General features: G+C 43.3%; 1 protein-coding gene across 1 annotated transcript in view; it reads right to left on the bottom strand.

Annotated features, from left to right (window-relative positions):
* reck (reversion-inducing-cysteine-rich protein with kazal motifs) overlaps positions 1-18702 on the bottom strand; it is a 68866-nt gene that overhangs the window by 14690 nt on the left and 35474 nt on the right. The window contains exons 5-16 of the mRNA XM_031320466.2: positions 16495-16580; positions 16353-16400; positions 15750-15783; positions 11136-11333; positions 8917-9181; positions 8277-8450; positions 6458-6670; positions 4412-4548; positions 2944-3087; positions 2596-2784; positions 1457-1579; positions 710-881 (exon numbers count right to left, since the gene is read on the bottom strand). Of these exons, the coding sequence (XP_031176326.1) occupies positions 710-881; positions 1457-1579; positions 2596-2784; positions 2944-3087; positions 4412-4548; positions 6458-6670; positions 8277-8450; positions 8917-9181; positions 11136-11333; positions 15750-15783; positions 16353-16400; positions 16495-16580 (1783 nt within the window). The remainder of the gene's footprint in view (positions 1-709; positions 882-1456; positions 1580-2595; positions 2785-2943; positions 3088-4411; positions 4549-6457; positions 6671-8276; positions 8451-8916; positions 9182-11135; positions 11334-15749; positions 15784-16352; positions 16401-16494; positions 16581-18702) is intronic.

The following is an 18702-nucleotide window of genomic DNA, read 5'->3' as shown; positions in this document are numbered from 1 at the left end:
TCCAAAAAAGGCTTTATGAGCTTTCCCTATATATTGTATATACAGTATGTGTTCACTAACAAGTCTAAAACAAGAAACCATTGCAGTCAGCAGTGTTTGAAATGCACCAGGCTGAAATCTATTCTGTTTTGAATGTGTGGTTAACAGTTGTGACAGCAGTGTGTTAGCATTTGAACAAAGTGCTGTAGATCCACAGTGTTGTGCAGGTTGTGGTTAAAGTCATGGGATAAGTGTGTAGAGTTATGAAAACTGTGTTCAAGCAATGAAAAACAAACTAGAGTTTGGTCCACATGGACTGCTGCTGTGCAGACTGTAGTTAGAGTTTTGCACATCTTGCTCCAGTTGAGCCCACTGTCGTCTAGCAATCGAAAAAACCTGTAAAATGGTAAAAGTCAGGAACACAGGCCTGTCTGGTGTACAGGCTTGTTTCAAAGAATGGCCTTCCTGTAGTTGAGCTCAATAGAGAATAAACAGTTATCATTAGGAATGCTTTTTGTCTGCGGCTGTAAATGTTTCCTCAGATCTGTATTCCTCCAATGGCTGGGAGGTCAGAGGTTATGGGTGGAGAGTCGGGGGAAGGGATGATGATGATGATGTGTGAATGAATTGGAGGAACCACAGTGACGAGGACCTGAAACACCAACTAAGAAAGAGCGATGGAAGAAGAGAGGCAGAAGTGTGGATGAGTGTGAGCAGCAGCTGCTCCTACCTCTGGTTTCTCTGGCAGGGTTTGCCAGCGCAGGGGTTACTGAGGCGGCACAGGCCGAACACAAACTGGTGGTCCTTGAAGCCCATACAGCGAGCCACACAGGCGCTGGGATAGGTCCGCCCGTTAGAGGCACACACTGGGACGAAGCGGTCTGGACACCCACAGGGAAGGCCTGGAGGGGACAGCGGGGATCAGCTGGAGCTACAATATGCTTTAGCTTAAAAGTGCTCATATTATGCTTTTTGGCTTTTTCCCTTTCCTTTATTGTGTTATATATCTTTTTGTGCATGTTATAGGTTTACAAAGTGAAAAAAGCCCATCTCCAACAGAAAACACTGTTCACAAACTGCTCCAAACAGCTCTATTGTAGTCTAGACTTTACTTCAGAGACAAACGTGGTCACTTTGTAACACACGTTATAATGCTCGCCTAGCTGCTAGCATGGCACGCCCTCATGCTCTGCTTCTGACTGGCTAGTAGTCCTTACCTAGCTACTGAGCATGTGTGACTCCCAACAAAGATGGAACAGAAGTGAGATGTCTCACTCTGTAGCTAAAACAGAGAGCTCAACACACAGGGTGAAAAGAGGAGCTGCAGCAATGTGCAGTACAACAAAAATATGGAAACCTATTCTGGTACAACCTCTAAATACAATTATGAACCTGAAAATGAGCATAATATGAGCACTTTAAAGGAAAATAGTCCGGACACACACACACACACACACACACACACACACACACACACCGGTAAAGTGTCTGCGGTCCTGGTCAGAGCTGTCGTAGCTGAGGCATTCTCTAGCGGAGCAGATGGCGTCCCCAGCAAAGCAGGAACAGGTGTGGCAGTCCATCCTGAAAGATGTCCCGTGGCCTGGAGACAAAAACACGTCCACATGTCAGCAGCATGCTTCTGTAAGAAAGCGGACCTGTACAGAGCAGCAGGACCAGTGTCTGACTCTTGATTCTGTGAAAGCGTGAGGGATACTTCAGGGAAACCTCAGGGAGTCGTGTCCCGCTGTGAGTCCATGCAACTTCTGCTCTCAGTGCAAATATCACTCACATCTAATTATGAGTGGCAAAGATGTGATGACAACTCTGATCTAACTACGGAAGTGCGTGAAAATTAAGCAACCATGGACAATTAATGTCAGCCAAAGTCTGTCCTTTAATATACAGTATATATATATATATATATATATATATATATATATATATATATATAGCATATATCACAGCATGAGCCTGAGGTTTGCATGGGTAACATAACTCTGCGCAGCAAAGTTATTTAGATAACCTAAAACCTGCTTCTTGCTGCCAACTCTTGATCCCACTTACGATTCCTTCTCTTGTCTATGAAGCATGTCTTAATGAATAAAGTAGTTCCGATTTGAAAACTCTCATCTCACCACTGAGTGCTGCTCAGTGTTAATAAACTTGTACCACATAGGTAGACTTCTGCTGTATCTCCGGCTACATCCACGCTGCTACGTTTTGGTTTAGAATATACATATATATATCTTCACCACATTCACGCCTGGCGTCCACACTGCGGTGTATCTGAGCCCCTAATACAGAGACATTTGGAAACATTACTGCACCCCGTTTTGGTTTGACAACTCCGGGGTTGCGTTGTAGTCTGGACGGACACAAACAGAGACTTTTGGAAAACGACGCGAACAGTCAGTCAGTCTTACCGGTTAGGTAGGCTAACATTAGTTCTGCTACTGGAGCTACAACTCTTGTGTGGGCGGAGATTGTTGTTTCTTTCTCTAAACGCTGCTTCTAAATGAAAACGTAGTGGTGTAGTTGCAGCCTAAGACCTCTGTTGTCTCTTAGGGACCTGTGGAAACTCTTTGGACACGCAGACAAACATGAGGGGCGTCTTACTCTTCCTCTGTCCTCCTACGATGCAAGGCTTGTTGGTGTCCACACAGGGCATCTCCAGACAGTTCTCCAGACGCCCACTGGGACCACAGCTGCACACCTCGTGACACCCAGAAGGACCGGTGCGCGTTGGCACCTGGATACGAGCGTCCTGCTGCACCAGAAACTCAGAGGCCTCGCCCAGTTTGCAGCCTGAAGACACACACGCACGCACACACACACACACACACACACACACACACACACACACACACACACACACACACACACACACACACACACACACACACACACAGTGAGCATGGGTGCAATGCTGCAGACACAGTGCAGCGGTGTAGCAGCGACTCGTACCTGGCACACAGAGGTGTGGTTGACAGCTGAGCTCATCCAGGCAGCCCTTCCTGTTCACCTGGCATAAGTGGTTGCTGGGGCAGGGGTTGGGGTTGCATGGATGGAGCACCTCCTCCACAATGCTGTCGCCTAGGGAACTGGGGGCTGGAGGGAGAGTGTGATGGGAATGTAAACAAGACTGTCAAATCTGATAGGAGAGTATTTAATGTTGGGGACAATGCAAACATGTACACTCACTGTTTTACAGTAACTGGGTTCCTGTGTCACTGCACTTACATGTGGCACTGTAGTGGGTTAGGCTTAGGCTTATATGAAGCTAATATACAGCTATTTTATGTGATTCTGAGTTGTACCTTAATGGTTGAATGCACTTTGCACTAAAACCGTCAGCTAAATTACATATAATGTAATTAAAAATATAATATAATTAGGGCTGTCAATCGATTAAAAAATGTAATCTAATTAATTACATACTCTGTGATTAATTAATCAAAATTAATCGCAGACATAATTAACGGTGCCTGAACCGATACTTTTTAAGAAAGTAAAAAAAGAAAAGAAAAAAAAAAGGGTACTAAACAACAATTGGTGACATTAAAGAACGGCTTGTTTATTGCTAAGGCCATATGGTCAAAATGAAATGATTTAATAAAAATGTATAACAATAACAATAACTTATTTCACTAGTAAATTGCTGTTGAACGACAAAAACAACCACCAGATGGGAAAAGGACATTTACAATAACTTAAAATGCACCACGAGGCTGTAGTTTACCAGTTTCATTGAACGCACCGTCTTTGTTGTTTCTCCGACGGCAGCTGCAGATTGTTACATACCGGTGTTGACTCCTCTACAGTAAAACACAGTCAAACTTTACACCGTTCAGCGTTAGCTGTCAGCATTTTAACCGTGTTTAATCCAGCTACTAGCTAGCGGTAGGCTAACGTTAGCTGCTGTCGAGTATAGTGTTAACTAGCGTCATGTGCAGCGGTGTTTGTGTTGCCTGTATCGTCTGTTTCAGAGCATCAGAGAGAAGAGCAGACATATCAGTGGCACCAGATTTCGGTAGCCAACCCTATTCAGGAAGAAGATTTTTACAAGTAAATGTTCCAATCAATGATCCAGGCAGAACATTCTCGTCTCCCTCCTTCATTTTACAGTCAAATGGTGGCTAGAACGGCTCTGGGTCAAACGTCAATATGGAATGGATTAATCTGCGTTATTTTGACAGCCCTAAATATAATATATATAAATAAAATATATATATGAGATGATATATTGTCAGCTGCAGTGGTGTTCTGCCTCCTGGTGGCCACAGAACTATTAATTTACTTTTGAAAGCCTTAAAGCAGTATGGTTATCAAATCTTCTGTGGACCTCTGTGGTATTCAAATGTTTCTTTTGCAGTAACAACACTATATCTTGTTGATCTAAAGCTGCACTAGAGATTTTTGCCTGCTAACTCACTGAGGTATCTGTGGAGGGGGATGCAGCGTTCAGGGTCGTCAATGGGCGACAGCAGCTCACAGATCCTCTCTGGAGTCTGTCCTTCGTGGAAACGCTTCATGTCCCCACACTGGGTCAGGATGTCCACACAATCTGACCTGAGGACAAACAAGAGGTGACTAAAACAGAAACAAATCCGTAAGAAGCGATCAACAGAAAGTGGTCGTGTGTAACAGGTTCGTGGAGAGGACGAGGGCTGTGAGCTGGACCGGGTGCTCTGCAGCTGGATGGGAACCTTCTGCAGCGAGCGTCCATCAGTGCTAATGTCCTGTGTTGCCTCTCGTCTTGATGCTGGCTTTAATCTACAAGTTGGAAACTCTGTGGTCCCTGTGCATTCATGGATACATTGCAAACACACATTTCTAATATCTAATTCGTAAAAAAAAAGAATGTATGGAGACCATTTACTAAAATGTAAACACACGTAGGCGTATAAGTCCCAAGCTGCAGCTGACACAGCAACCCAGTGGTTGGATTTTGCCCCGCTGGCCATAATATGTTGGTGTTAGCATCATCTACCAGATAAGCAAACCATGTTTGACTTCCGCACTTTTCACACAAAAGTCAAATTTTACAGAGCTGATAAAAAAAGGAAAGAAAGTAGAAGGACAAGCAGCTATTTGCAACTCAGAGATGAACAATACAGGAACAACAGGAGGTAGTTGTGGCTGAATATTTTGGGGTAGGGGTGAAAAAGGACCAGTGCAGCTACGCCCCCGAGATAATGAATCCAGTCTGACTGTTGTCAGAGTACATCTTGATAACCAGCATCAGAGCTTTAGAATAACGATGAATGCAGAACAACAATTGCTGTTAGTATAGACCCCTGTGCGTGACAAGTCCACACATCTGTCACTGTTGGTTCAGGCTGTTCTCATGTTATGTATTACTGTCAACCTGAGGTTTGCTGTGAGTCAGCCCCTCCAGTGTCTGCAATGATTATGACCTGCGCACCTAGAATAAGAGCAGGGGGTCGGGGTGGTCTTTAGGTCCCAAAACACACTGCTGTATTTAAAACCAAAACACAATCTTTTTTCTAATCTTAAAGTGCTCATATTATGCTTTTTGGCCTTTTCCCTTTCCTTTATTGTGGTATATATCTTTTTTGTGCACGTTATAGGTTTACAAAGAGAAAAAGCCCAAAGTCCACCCCAAAGGGACTTACCATCTCCAACAGAAAACACTGTTCACAAACTGCTGCAAACAGCTCTATTGTAGTCCAGCCTTTACTTCAGAGACAAACGTGGTCACTTTGTAACACACGTTATAATGCTCACCTAGCTGCTAGCGTGGCACGCCCTCATGCTCTGCTTCTGACTGGCTAGTAGTCCCATGCTCTGCTTCTGACTGGCTAGTAGTCCTTACCTAGCTACTGAGCAAGTGCGACTCCCAACAAAGATGGAACAGAAGTGAGATGTCTCACTCTGTAGCTAAAACAGAGAGCTCAACACACAGGGTGAAAAAAGGAGCTGCAGCAATGTGCAGTACAACAAAAATATGGAAACCTATTCTGGTACAACCTTTAAATACAATTATGAACCTGAAAATGAGCATAATATGAGCACTTTAAAGATAAGTCACTCCGGTGCCGCCAGAAATTCCGCCTTATGTCCTTTTTTTCCGGCCGGATGTCCGTCCCCTTCCTCTGTCTTTGTGTTGGCGTTCTAACCTCCAGTGGATTTCTGAGGACTACGGTTAACTGCTCCTCAGATCTCTGCAGGGTAAATCCAGACAGCTAGCTAGACTAGCTGTCCAATCTGAGTTCTCTGTTGCATGACTAAAACAACTTTTGAACATACACGTGTTCCACCAAAATAACTTATTTCCCGAGGCTATTTAGCAGAGGCACTATTTAGCAGATCTAGGAATCTATTGATGAGAATATACGCAGATTGGTTATAGGTCAACTTAAGTTTCCCTGCACAGTTGTCCTCCTGCTCATGTTCACCCTGTTGCGAGTCACTACGGAGTGGTAACTGGTCACCTGCAGGGTGGTAGTGGACCTACTTGCATATGACGCTCCCTCTGGACTTGCTGTGGCAGGGTTTGATCTGCAGGGAGCAGGCCACGGCCTTCCACATGTCCGGCAGACACTTCCTGATGTCCAACACAGGGATGTTCATGAACGGCATCTTGATCGTCCCATTGGACCACAGCTTGATGTCGTTCATGGCGCCCTGGTCTGACTGGACGTTACAGCTGCGGAACAGCTCTGTGGGCCTGTGGACAGAGACAGACAGCGGTGATCGGACAAGAATGCAAAGTGAAAGCATACCTAGAAAGCTAAACATCAACAGTATATCAAACTATTATTATTAGTATTAGTAGAAAAGTACGGTAAGCGGCAGCTGTCGCTGACACAGTGATGCACATACTTTTCCCTGGGTAGTGAAGCTACAGTAGTCAGTGTTTTATGTTCGCTGCAAAGACAAACTAAATCACCTGATTAATGCAACGTAATCACGACATATCCCGGCCATTTTTCAACGCAGAAAGCTGCTACCAGCCAGGCTAAAGCTAACATAGTTAGCCTAAAGAAACAAGGCGTCTGTCCCAACTAATGTTATGGTTCGGAGCTGCGACGCTGGAAACGTAACACTAATCTACAACAGCAGTCTGTTTCTGACATAACGTCATTTACACAAGAGTGTGACATGCAGGCTCTGCATGCACAGCAAACCAACAATCATGATCAATTTTAATCAATTTATCAAACAACCAAAGCAGGCCCCGCTAGTCGACCACAACCTGAAGTTTAGAGGAAGCAACATGCATGCATTATTAATTTCATTCACTTTAGCCTGGATTGATATTTTATGAATACAATGGTGTCATGTCAGTCAACCAGTGTATTTCTTCCTAATTTCCCTCTCCAAAATCACTTCAGAAGAGTAATCACAGCGCTTACTTGCTTTGGTTTTTGTAAAGCATTAAAGTTCAACAAAGACTGGTTCACATAAGAAAATTTCCTTTTTCATTTTTATTTTCTTTGTAGATGCACTCCCCTACAAAATCACCCCAGTAGTTGAGAATGATTTAGTATTTCTAAATAAGGCTATTTATGTCCTCTTGTAAAAATTAGTCTTTTTTTCATATCGCAATATATATCGCAGGGAAAAAAAAATATCGCAATGTAAGTTTTTTCCAATATCATGCAGGCCTACTGTGTGCTCAGAGGGAGTCTCTCTGGATAATGTGAGGCTTGTTTTCCTTTTCCACTGCACCAGGAAGTGTCTTTGATGTCTGATTGGTGGGTTTGGTCTCAAGTGAGTCAGCTAATTGGTGGTTTAAAAGGAGAAGGTTCCAGGCAGCAGTTTGGGTGTGGTTCATCATTTACTCCTGATGGGTGGATGCTTTGTTTATCTTGCAGCAGCCATGTGTGTGTGTGTGTGTGTGTGTGTGTGTGTGTGTGGGGGGGGGTTGTAAAACCCTGCATCCTTTACTTTATTTAAGCCCAGCATGGTCAACAGTGTTTTTTTCTCTCAAACCCAAACTAAATGTGGCATCCGCTGACTCTCAGTGATGGAGGATGGCAGTCCCAGCAGCTCAGTCGGAGCTGCAGACTGTTTGAATCCTCACAGTGAACCGTGACTCCTGTATACCGATACAGCTCTAGCAGCCCGGACTCAGGCTGTCTGAGGAGGGGATAAAAAGGGCACCAGCACACAGAGAGTTTTCTAGCATGCAAGGCAGCCTTATAGCAGTGCATCATGCTTATCTACCACAGGGGCACCAGAGAGCCCTGCTGTGTGTTCTGTGAATATAGATATTTCCTAGGTGTTTGGATCCCCTGCTGGCAGACGGAGAGAGTAGCTGGGGGTCTGACCTGTTGTTGAAGTTGGTGCAGTAGGCCAGGTCTTTGCAGCCCAGCTGGCACGGCTCTCTGACGTCAGCCAGGCAGTTGATGAGCTCCGTCTCCACCGGATTGTACTCACAGAGCTGGTCAAAGTCCTGCCACGTCTGGCTGCCCCAGTTAGTGCTGATCTCCTGACACATGTCCCTGTGAGAGCAGAGCACAGTCTGGTCAGAGTCTGGGGTTAGTGTTAGAGCAGTGTGTGTACCTGCTTAGTGATATGTTGAGGTTAGTGGTAGAGCAGTGTGTGTACCTGCGTAGTGATATGTTGAGGTTAGTGGTAGAGCAGTGTGTGTACCTGCGTAGTGATATGTTGAGGTTAGTGGTAGAGCAGTGTGTGTACCTGCTTAGTGATGTGTTGAGGTTAGTGGTAGAGCAGTGTGTGTACCTGCTTAGTGATATGTTGAGGTTAGTGGTAGAGCAGTGTGTGTACCTGCTTAGTGATATGTTGAGGTTAGGGTTAGAGCAGTGTGTGTACCTGCTTAGTGATATGTTGAGGTTAGGGTTAGAGCAGTGTGTGTACCTGCTTAGTGATATGTTGAGGTTAGGGTTAGAGCAGTGTGTGTACCTGCTTAGTGATATGTTGAGGTTAGGGTTAGAGCAGTGTGTGTACCTGCAGAGTGATGTGTTCGCTTTGGAGCAGCAGTGCAGCTTGGCACAGTCCATCTTGGCGGGGTGGGGGGTCTCCTCTTCAGGTGGGGAGGGAGGGTGGGCGCTGCCCAGGAAGCACTGCCACATGGGTTCCTGAGGGAGAGGCTGGGAGCCACACTCGTCGATCAAACCCTCCATGATCTCATGTTCGGTGCTCATGGTGCGAAGGATTCGCCGGCACGCCTCCTGGCAGTGGGTGGCCTCTGCCCGGTCACAGCAGTACAGACCTGTGAGGAAAGTGTACTCCATCAGGATATGTACGGCTCCCCCCCACCAAACAAGACATAGAAGAGTTGATCAATGTCAGCCTCTGCAGTTCTGCTCATGGTGACTGAATAAAGGACAGCCTTACATTGTCTGAGGTGTGATGGGAAATAACTGTACGTGTCAGGTACTTGTGACACAGTTCAGGAAGTTAGCATGCATTAGTTCCATGGGGAAAGCTAAGCAGTGGTTGCAGTAGCAGGCTCCCAGCTGCTGTTTCTGTGAGGTGAATGGGTCCTGAGGGATGATCACAGATGGACTGACAGAACATGGTACTGAAAAAGGATCTGCAGGATGTCTGAATGGATGCTCCACATCACAGGCAAACAAATATGACTTCCCATAAGTATTTATGGGAAGTAAGCACATCCGCCTTTCCATGGCCCAACCACTGTGGTCTTTTGTGCAGTGTAATTGTGTTTGTGTGTATGTGTGTGTGCACGCACCCTGTGCACTTTATAAAGAGGTATCGCTCTCTTTACATGCGTGCGTTGATGCGTGGACATTTTCATTGGTGCTAATCACAAGAAAGGTGTGATGAACTAAAGTGCTTGCAAAATGATATAAAGCTAAGCACTTTATTCTCGACTGAGGAAGTCAGCCGCATGTTTGTGTCTGTGAAGGGGGAGTTGTTGTAATCCTATTTACAAAGGACGTTCATGGAGGCTAATGGATTCACTCCCAAGGAGCATTATTAAAGAAATTCAGTAAAATAACATTATAGGCCTACTTTATTTCATCATCTCAGCGTGGCAAGTGAACCGGCCAGCAACGCGGATCACATGTACGCTACAACAGAGACTTTCTCTTACAACTGAGCGCTTACGCAGGCGATTGGAATCATACCGATGTAAACATACCTACGGAGATAACAAGAACTTTCAATGACAAGGAACACAAGAGATACAATCCACCCACTTTCAGTGGAGTTCAAGCCGCTCCCTTCCAGTCGTAGATATAGATATCCTAACGTCAGAACCAACCGAGCAAAAAACTCATTCATTCCTATGTCAACAACCCAATTAAATAAGATGTAGGGAGGGGTATGACTGAAGGAATACATGTGAAGTAATGTTCAGTAGTTTTATTTATTTATAACATAATATCATATGACAATATACTCCTTTTAATGTATTCTATTTATTGATGTGTGTACGTTATGTGTTAGATAAATAGTGCTGTAGATGTCTGGTTCAATGTTTGTGTTGTGGATTATGTGTCAATATGCCTGTAATGTACAACAAATTGCCTCTCGGGGACATTAAAGTTTTCTAAGTTTTCTAAGTCTAAGTCTAAGTCATAAACACTGGAGATGTGTTCACTGTCTAAAAGGAGACTCCAGTAAAAACCTGTGTCCAGAGCCCTCTGATGCACTAAGTGGTGCCTTTTATGGGCTGGCTGCTTACCCTGAAGTCACAGTATAGATTGCATTAATTTCCATTAACTCATTTATCTTTCATCTTATAATTTATATTTGTTTCACAAATACTTTGATTGCAAAAAGAGATATTTACAATGTGACGACTGCTGCTGGCTGTTACAGGAACACTGGATACTGTTCTGTGTGTTCAACTAAACTTACAAACTGTATATCTTATCTATGTATATATACTGTATATACAGTAAACATACTTCATCATATACCTTATATAAAAATACTGGACATTTGCACAGCAGTAGTGCATTTACTATAGAACAGTACATTGGGGAGAAAGTGTGAGAGTGAATCTGTGTGAATGACGTTTGTGCAGCAGCTTTCAAGCTAAAGTATCCATACGATCCACAATCAGTGGAGTGGTTAACGCTTTGTGCAGCACCAACAACAGTCCTCTCCATAGTACTGGAAGAAAGGCAGCGATACTGTGCACCTATGAGGCGTGTGTTGGACCAATGGCTCGTGCGGGCAGAGACACTTACTGTCGATGGGGCTGCGTATCGGGTAGGACTTGGTGAAGTTGTCGACGCAGCTGAGCAGCTGAGCGCTGTGACTCTGACAGTACTCTTTGACAGCGTTGATCTGGGACACGGTGGGGGTCGAGTCGGTCCTGAAGATGGCCTGGCAGTACTCCCTGCAGGTAGTGTGACGCCCTGAATAGCTGCAGCATAAGGAGCCCACTGTAGGAACACACACACACACACACACAAACATTTTTTTTTTTAGAAAAAACAAAAACATTTTGGGGAATATCATTACTCACTTTCTGGTAGTTAGTTCCCTTGCACGGCAGCTGGATTCTCGTGAAATCACGAGATCATGTGAAAATCACAGGATCACATATCACACCAAAATCAATCCAGTCAGACTTGTAGTAATGTGTCTGTGTCTGAACTACCAGCTGACCGAACCAATCGCTGTCCGGGGAGGAGCTACTGGCAGCTGTGGGCGTGGTTTAGGTGTGTGTGATGAAACAGAGAGGCGACTGTTTGTTCAAAACAACATTGGCGGCTCCTAACGAGTTTAGCGCAGATGCTGCAATAGCATCAGTTCTATCAGAACTGGAGAGGAATACTGGTGCTGAAGGCTTTTCTGTGTGGAATCACCACAATCACCTGCCTGGTATTTTTGGAAAACAGTTCCCAATGACGGCTTCTCAGATGGTTCTGTGTAACAAACCATCTGATGCGTCAAGAGTAAGATGAAAAGATTGACACTCTCACGGGTGAATATTAATATTACCCTAAATGTCAAACTGTTCCTTTAAGAGAACCATGAGCAGCTTCTTTGCAGGAAGCATGAGAGACCTTAGCGGTCAATGACAGAAAGCCAAAGCGTTGAGACGTACAGTGTGATGGAGTGCAGTACTGCTTACTGCACGTACGGTTGCTGCCACCAAGCAGAGACTACTCCTAATACACACGCATTTCATTTATCAGCTGTTCACTGCACACACTATACATGTTTCTGTTTATTAATACATATGATATATGATCAAAAAAAATCTTGGCATTGATTGTGTGTTTGGTCCTGAGTACAATGGCTGGACACATACTCAGTGGCAGATACAAACACTCCTCAGATAGGATCAATCTGCCTGAAGCTGACATTAACCATACATGAGACTGCTCATCAGGAAGTTACTGAGCTCACATCCTGCCAGCTCTGCTCTGCTCTGTGTGTGTGTGTGTGTGTGTGTGTGTGTGTGTGTGCGCACACACGTTGTGTATTCACAGAAAGATAAACACACAAGCCCATCTATTGGTCCGAGAAGACCAATAGATGCTAGTGCTGTGTTTATGTATTTAATGGCAGGAAGCAGATACAAGATTAGTGTTTGCAGTTGTTGGTGTCTTCACTGTTTATCCTGTGTGTGTGTGTGTGTGTGTGTGTGTGTGTGTGTGTTTGTGTGTGTGTGTTGTAAGAATAATATATTGTGTAAAAGTAGAATGTCCTGTAGCCTGGGGTGGCCTCGCTCTCTCCTCTTGTCTGGCATGTGTAAGATAAGACGTGTTGAGATTTACTGGAGCAAAAGTGCTCATGATAAACATTTGATAAACATTTGGAACAGAATGCACCTAATGAAATATCTAAGTAACAGGTTCATCTTTGAGTCAGGAAAGGGGAGAGCAATTCCGGGGCTAGCGCGCATTTCGCTATCTTCTGGGGAGACAGAACGTCCGAGCTATGTTCAACTGATGAGCGGCGACAGTGATTATGACGGAATGATGAACCTGAAGAAGGATAAAAGAGGAGACCAGAGAGAGTTCTGGGTCAGAGCTGAAAAGACTGTTTGGCAGCAGGAGGAGACAGTCTTGAAGGGTTCTGAACCATACACTGTATATATATATTTATTAGGGCTGTCAATCGATTAAAAAAATTAATCTAATTAATTACATACTCTGTAATTAATGAATCGAAATTAATCGCATACATAATTAACGGTGCCTGAACCGATACTTTTTAAGAAAGTAAAAAAAGAAAAGAAAAAAAAGGGTACTAAACAACAGTTGGTGACATTAAAGAACGGCTTGTTTATTGCTAAGGCCATATGGTCAAAATTAAATGATTTAATAATAATGTATAACAATAACAATAACTTATTTCACTAGTAAATTGCTGTTGAACGACAAAAACAACCACCAGGTGGGAAAAGGACATTTATAATAACTTCAAATGCACGACGAGTCTGTAGTTTACCAGTTTCATTGAACGCACCGTCTGTGTTGTTTTTCCGACGGCTAAAACAGTCAAACTTTACATCGTTTAGCGTTAGCTGTCAGCATTGTAACCGTGTTTAATCCAGCTACTAGCTAGCGGTAGGCTAACGTTAGCTGCTGTTGAGTATAGTGTTAACTAGCTAGCGGTAGGCTAATGTTAGCTGCTGTCGAGTATAGTGTTAACTAGCGTCACGTGCAGCAGTGTTTGTGTTGCCGTCTGTTTCAGAGCATCAGAGAGAAGAGCAGACATATCAGTGGCACCAGATTTCGGTAGCCAGGGTTGGCAGGAAGAAGATTTTTACAAGTAAATGTTCCAATTAATGATCCAGACAGACATTCTCGTCTCCCTCCTTCATTTTACAGTCCAATGGTGGCTAGAACGGCTCCGGGTCAAACATCAATATGGAATAGATTAATCTGCGTTATTTTTTTTAACGCGTTATTTTTTCTCAGATTAATTAATCTAAATTAATGCGTTATTTTGACAGCCCTAATATATATATATATATATATATATATATATATATATATATATATATATATATATATTGTAGTGAATGTGACATACATAATTCACCTTATTTGTTAAGTGTGGTTCTACACACAGTTGATTATAAACGCAGCCCTTTGTTCTTAGTATGGTTCTTCATGCAGTGAACAACGTAATACATATACATGTAATTATGACTGTTCAGGGATCGTGGGCCCTTTAAATGTTCTGCATGCTTGATGATGTTGGACCCTACGGGGTTTTGTTGCTGGTCAGCGCCTTTTTCCAGTTAGTTGTTTTCAGTGTTGGGAGTAACGCGTTACAAAAGTAACGCAATTACAGTAATGTATTCCTTTTTGCTGTAACGCAGTAATATAACGCATTACTAATTAAATTTCGGTAATATTATACTCGTTACAATCTCAGTAACGCGAGTTACAACGCATTTTAACGCAACATTTAGTGGTGCATTGTTTTTTTAAAGAATTCACCAACACCGCACATTTTTTTCACAGGAAAAAAAAAGCCGTATTATTTTCCTGTCGCTGTATTCGATGGTTGAGATGACTGTAGAGACAGATACATTTGCGATATGGACATTTTCAGGAGTTATTACGCTGCGTTGAAGTGAGCTGTCCTGTTTCTGTTCCCGTGGTCAGAGCCAGAACCAGAGACGGTACGGACAGCATGTATGTCCCAACAGATATAAACATGTCGGGAATTAATGTTGAGGCTTGCTACACGTAAATATCATTGCATTTTTATCAGCCGTGGAGAGTAACTATGCCTGTAGTGGAATGGCTTCGAAAGACGACCAAAAGCGTTTGTCTTTTACTGTGACCATTTACTGTTCAATATGTTGCAGTTTTACAAACAAGAAAGTGAACAACTGGAGCCTGACGGACATGTTGCATCTCAGTAAGCTAGCAAGAGTAGGCTACACAACAGACAACTTCCGTGTAGCCTACTTCAAAATAAAAGCACTTCCTGTGACGGTTCGCAGTAAAACTAAATTACTGTTAAATAAGGTTGTGTAGGCTACCTTTTCACAAATCAGCTGTAAATCAAGTACTGTAAATAATGTAAATAGTGAGTTTTAATCACACTATAATTGAACATTTCCTTTAGAGTGTTTTAAACTAAACAACATGAATTTCTTATTCAAGTGCTATAAACAAACATTTTACAACAATGTCGTACTTTTAATTGAGTATTTTCATTTTCTCCTACTTGCCTGTTATACGTTTTACTTATCTATTTTTTATAGCTTTAGTTACTTTGCATATTGATTATACAAAATATGAATAATCTATGATGTATTAAAGTGGATAAAGAGGAGACTTTATTGATCCGGTGGTGAAATTCACAAGCTAGCTGCCAAATCAAATTTCCCCTGTTATTTTGGTGAAAGTAACTCAAAAGTAATGCAAAAGTAGTGTAACGCATTACAATTCAGAGACAGTAATATTGTAATATAACTAATTACTCTCAAATGACAGTAACTAGTAATCTATAATGTATTACATTTTGGAAGTAACTTGCCCAACACTGGTTGTTTTCCTGTCAAAATAAACGACACACGCATTCGTGTGCTCAAAGTGAGAAATTGTCTCTTGCAATTTACTGCAATTTCCACAATATATCATTTACTAAAGATTTGTTATAACTTAACTGAGCGTGTCCTGAATATTGATTTCCTGGTCTACCAGTTAATGAACACTAAAACTTGTGGTGCAGGGTGAAATGACCAAATTGGAGTCAGAAAGACTCTGGCCTTTTGAGCCAGAGCAGAATCGGTCTTATTTATTCCTTCAGTGTGTGTGTGTGTGTGTGTGTGTGTGTGTGTGTGTGTGTGTGTGTGTGTGTCTGTGAGAGGAACAACTTACTTTCATTTTTGGTGATGCAGCCGTAGAGGGGGTTCTAGAAGGAGAAGAGAGAAGCGGTGGTGAAGCTGTTTCCAGTGACTAACTGAAAGCTGGCAGAGCCCCGACGTTTCCTCTCTGAGCGTTAGCGCCTGAAGGTGTGACAATACTCTGCACACACAGGGAACATCTTTCGGATCCCTTTAACCATGTTAGGACCATGCTGGATTAATCTCAGGTTGGCAATCACTGCTCTACAGGTAGATGAATATGTTCTTGTCTTCTTCTATTTATTTATGTATATATGTCATTCTGTACAGGTATGGTGTTATTCCCTTTGCATTGGGTTTTCTGTTAAACAATGTTGTTCATTTTGTTTTCACTTAAAAAACTTTACACCTTTACCATAAAGGTTACTATTAGTATGGTATTGTGTTTCCCAGCAGTAGTACTACAAGTGCAATGGGTAGTAGAGGTACAGGTATTAGGAATAGCGGTAGCAATCTATCTTTTTATTTCATTCCTATTAGGTCATGTCAGAATGAGAGAACTTGGGTTAAAACAGGATTCTGCTCTTATAATCATTATCACAAGAAGCTGCAGCTGAAGTCATGTGATGGGACTTACCTCTGTGACTTTTTTGCAGACTTTTGATATGTCATTCTTAGATGATGCCTTTAAGAGAGAGGAAATGAAATCATGAAATCAGAAGAGAAAACTTTAGGACCTGAAGGTCTGAGCCAAAGGAAAGGTATTCCCGTTATCTCACCTGTCTGCATTCCCTGCGACACTCGGATGAGATAGCCAGCTCACAGCAGCCCAGCCCCACCCAGCCATCGGACTTCCTGGATACTCCTGGACACAAATCAAACAGCACACACCATCAATCATGTGTTATGGGAACAGTTTGTGGAGGCTGGTTGATTTATCACACTATACTGGCCTTTAATAATAGCTAGATATAGTATGTATTGTCCACTGCTTTGTACGTGTTGTTCATGGTGAAACTTCTTTCATTCCATGGTCCTTTCTTTTTCGTCTGTCTGTTACCAGGGGATTTAAATATGACTTGGCAGATTTGAATTCAAACAGTTTCTGTGGTGATTGGAGTCGTTCCTGCTTTTGCTGCCATTGACCGATCTTCAGCTTCCCCCCCCCCCCCCCCCCACCTTTACGTCACTGACCAATCACAGCTAAGCATGCATTCGGACAACCTTGGCCATCTTTCTCTTCCCGCTAATGCTTCGGCCAGGCGCTGCCTACATTCCTGCTCCAAGATTAGCTGTTTTCAGGCCATTTCCAAAGCCCAAAACTAACATTGGGGGGGAGAGACAGTAGCTCAGTCAGTAGGGAGTTGGGTTGGGAACCAGAGGGTTGCTGGTTCAAGTCCCCATATGGACCATATGGGTGCCTTTCTATGGGCAGCCCCCTCACTCTGACATCTCTCCATTAGTGCATGTATAGGTAATTTAGGCCTGTGTGTAATAACAACAGAGTGAAAACATTGTAATTTCCCCTTGTGGGATTAATAAAGTGTATATTATTATTTACACTACTGTTAGCTAACATTTACTAAACTGCACCTAAATTACGCTTTTCTACCTTTTTGACCCTTAAATGTACAATATGTTATCTTCTCTCGATCAAAACAACAACGAAAAGCGCAGTTTGGTGACTGTATGACGTAGCGTGGGATAATGGGAGTTGTCTTCACCACCACTGGCCTCATTGCATGAAAGTTACCTTAGGTAGCCTACATAACTTTAATGTTGACATTTGGTTTCACATAGGACACGAACGCCGGTCTCCCAGGGGAAAGTCCTGTGAGTGTTTGACCCGTCCACCCGACCTGCCTCGCCATCTTACGGCGCCGCGGTCCAGCAGTTGCTCTAAGTGTCGGTTATTGACCCGGATGGGTGATCCAGCTTACCAATAGTTCATAACGGCCTCCTGAGCCAACTAGGAGGCATAGTAGGCCCCGCATTTCTATGGTAGTGGTAACAACGGTTTCAATCAGCTGATAACATTCAGAGCGGTTGTCAAAATGTTATCTTCTGTCTCTCTTTTGTTGTACCAAACAGATACCGAGCGGTGGATTTTGTGCACTGTTATACCCATATCACTATTCATCGTGTTAATGTTGAGTTCCAACAAGTCCGACAGCCCTTTGCAGGAGTTGAGGAAAGGTATTCTGGAAAATAAAGATCACTGATTGAAGTTGGCACGTGGAGGCTTTTAAATCGCTAAAAGCAGCTGGAATGCAGTAAAGATCAGAGAATCGAGGATTGAGGGAAGGTCCTGAGGCTATGTGGACGCCAGTGTTCAGTGGCTGAAAAACGTAAGAATAACGAAAGCCTCCATCTGGAGGCTATTAGGCTTTTGACAGGTAGATTTGTTCCAAGCACAGCCAGCAGGAGTTAGTCCTTTGATCCGTCGCCTGTTTTGTGCTCTGGTCAGTGCCAGCTCTCCTCCCAGCTGTTACGGCTTCACTTCTTCTCAAGCAACCAGATACACACAGTAGATACAGCTCCGCTTAAATGCTATGTTTCATGTCTTTTCTACAGGCAAGGCGTCTCCTTTTGATTAATAAGAAAATAGATCCATGAGCACTCAGTCAGGAGTGCATCCAGACACTTGACTGTCGTGTCTTATAAAGCTGATATGGCTAACATGTCAGCAAATAGTACTCACACATCCAACAGACATGCAGCAACATAAGCCTGAACTTGCACTAAATATTCTCTCCCATTTAGCTCTGTTTTAGGTCTCCACCAACTCCCGAGGGAAATCTCTTTCTCTATGTTCACCAGCTAGTCTCTGACTGGGTCTGTCTGCTGCACAGTGGCTTTATCTGAAAATAGCAGATCAGAACAGAGCTGAGGGGAATTGCAGTCGGTGGGAATTCTCTGTGGGTTCATCCTTACAAGCAACACCTTTCACGGGACACATTGATCGTGTACAAATACTGATACTAAAA

Source organism: Sander lucioperca, chromosome 23 (genome assembly GCF_008315115.2).
Source record: "Sander lucioperca isolate FBNREF2018 chromosome 23, SLUC_FBN_1.2, whole genome shotgun sequence".
Classification (NCBI taxonomy): Eukaryota; Metazoa; Chordata; class Actinopteri; order Perciformes; family Percidae; genus Sander; species Sander lucioperca.
Note: the sequence above shows the minus strand (reverse complement) of the source record. Positions and strands in the feature narration are given on the sequence as shown.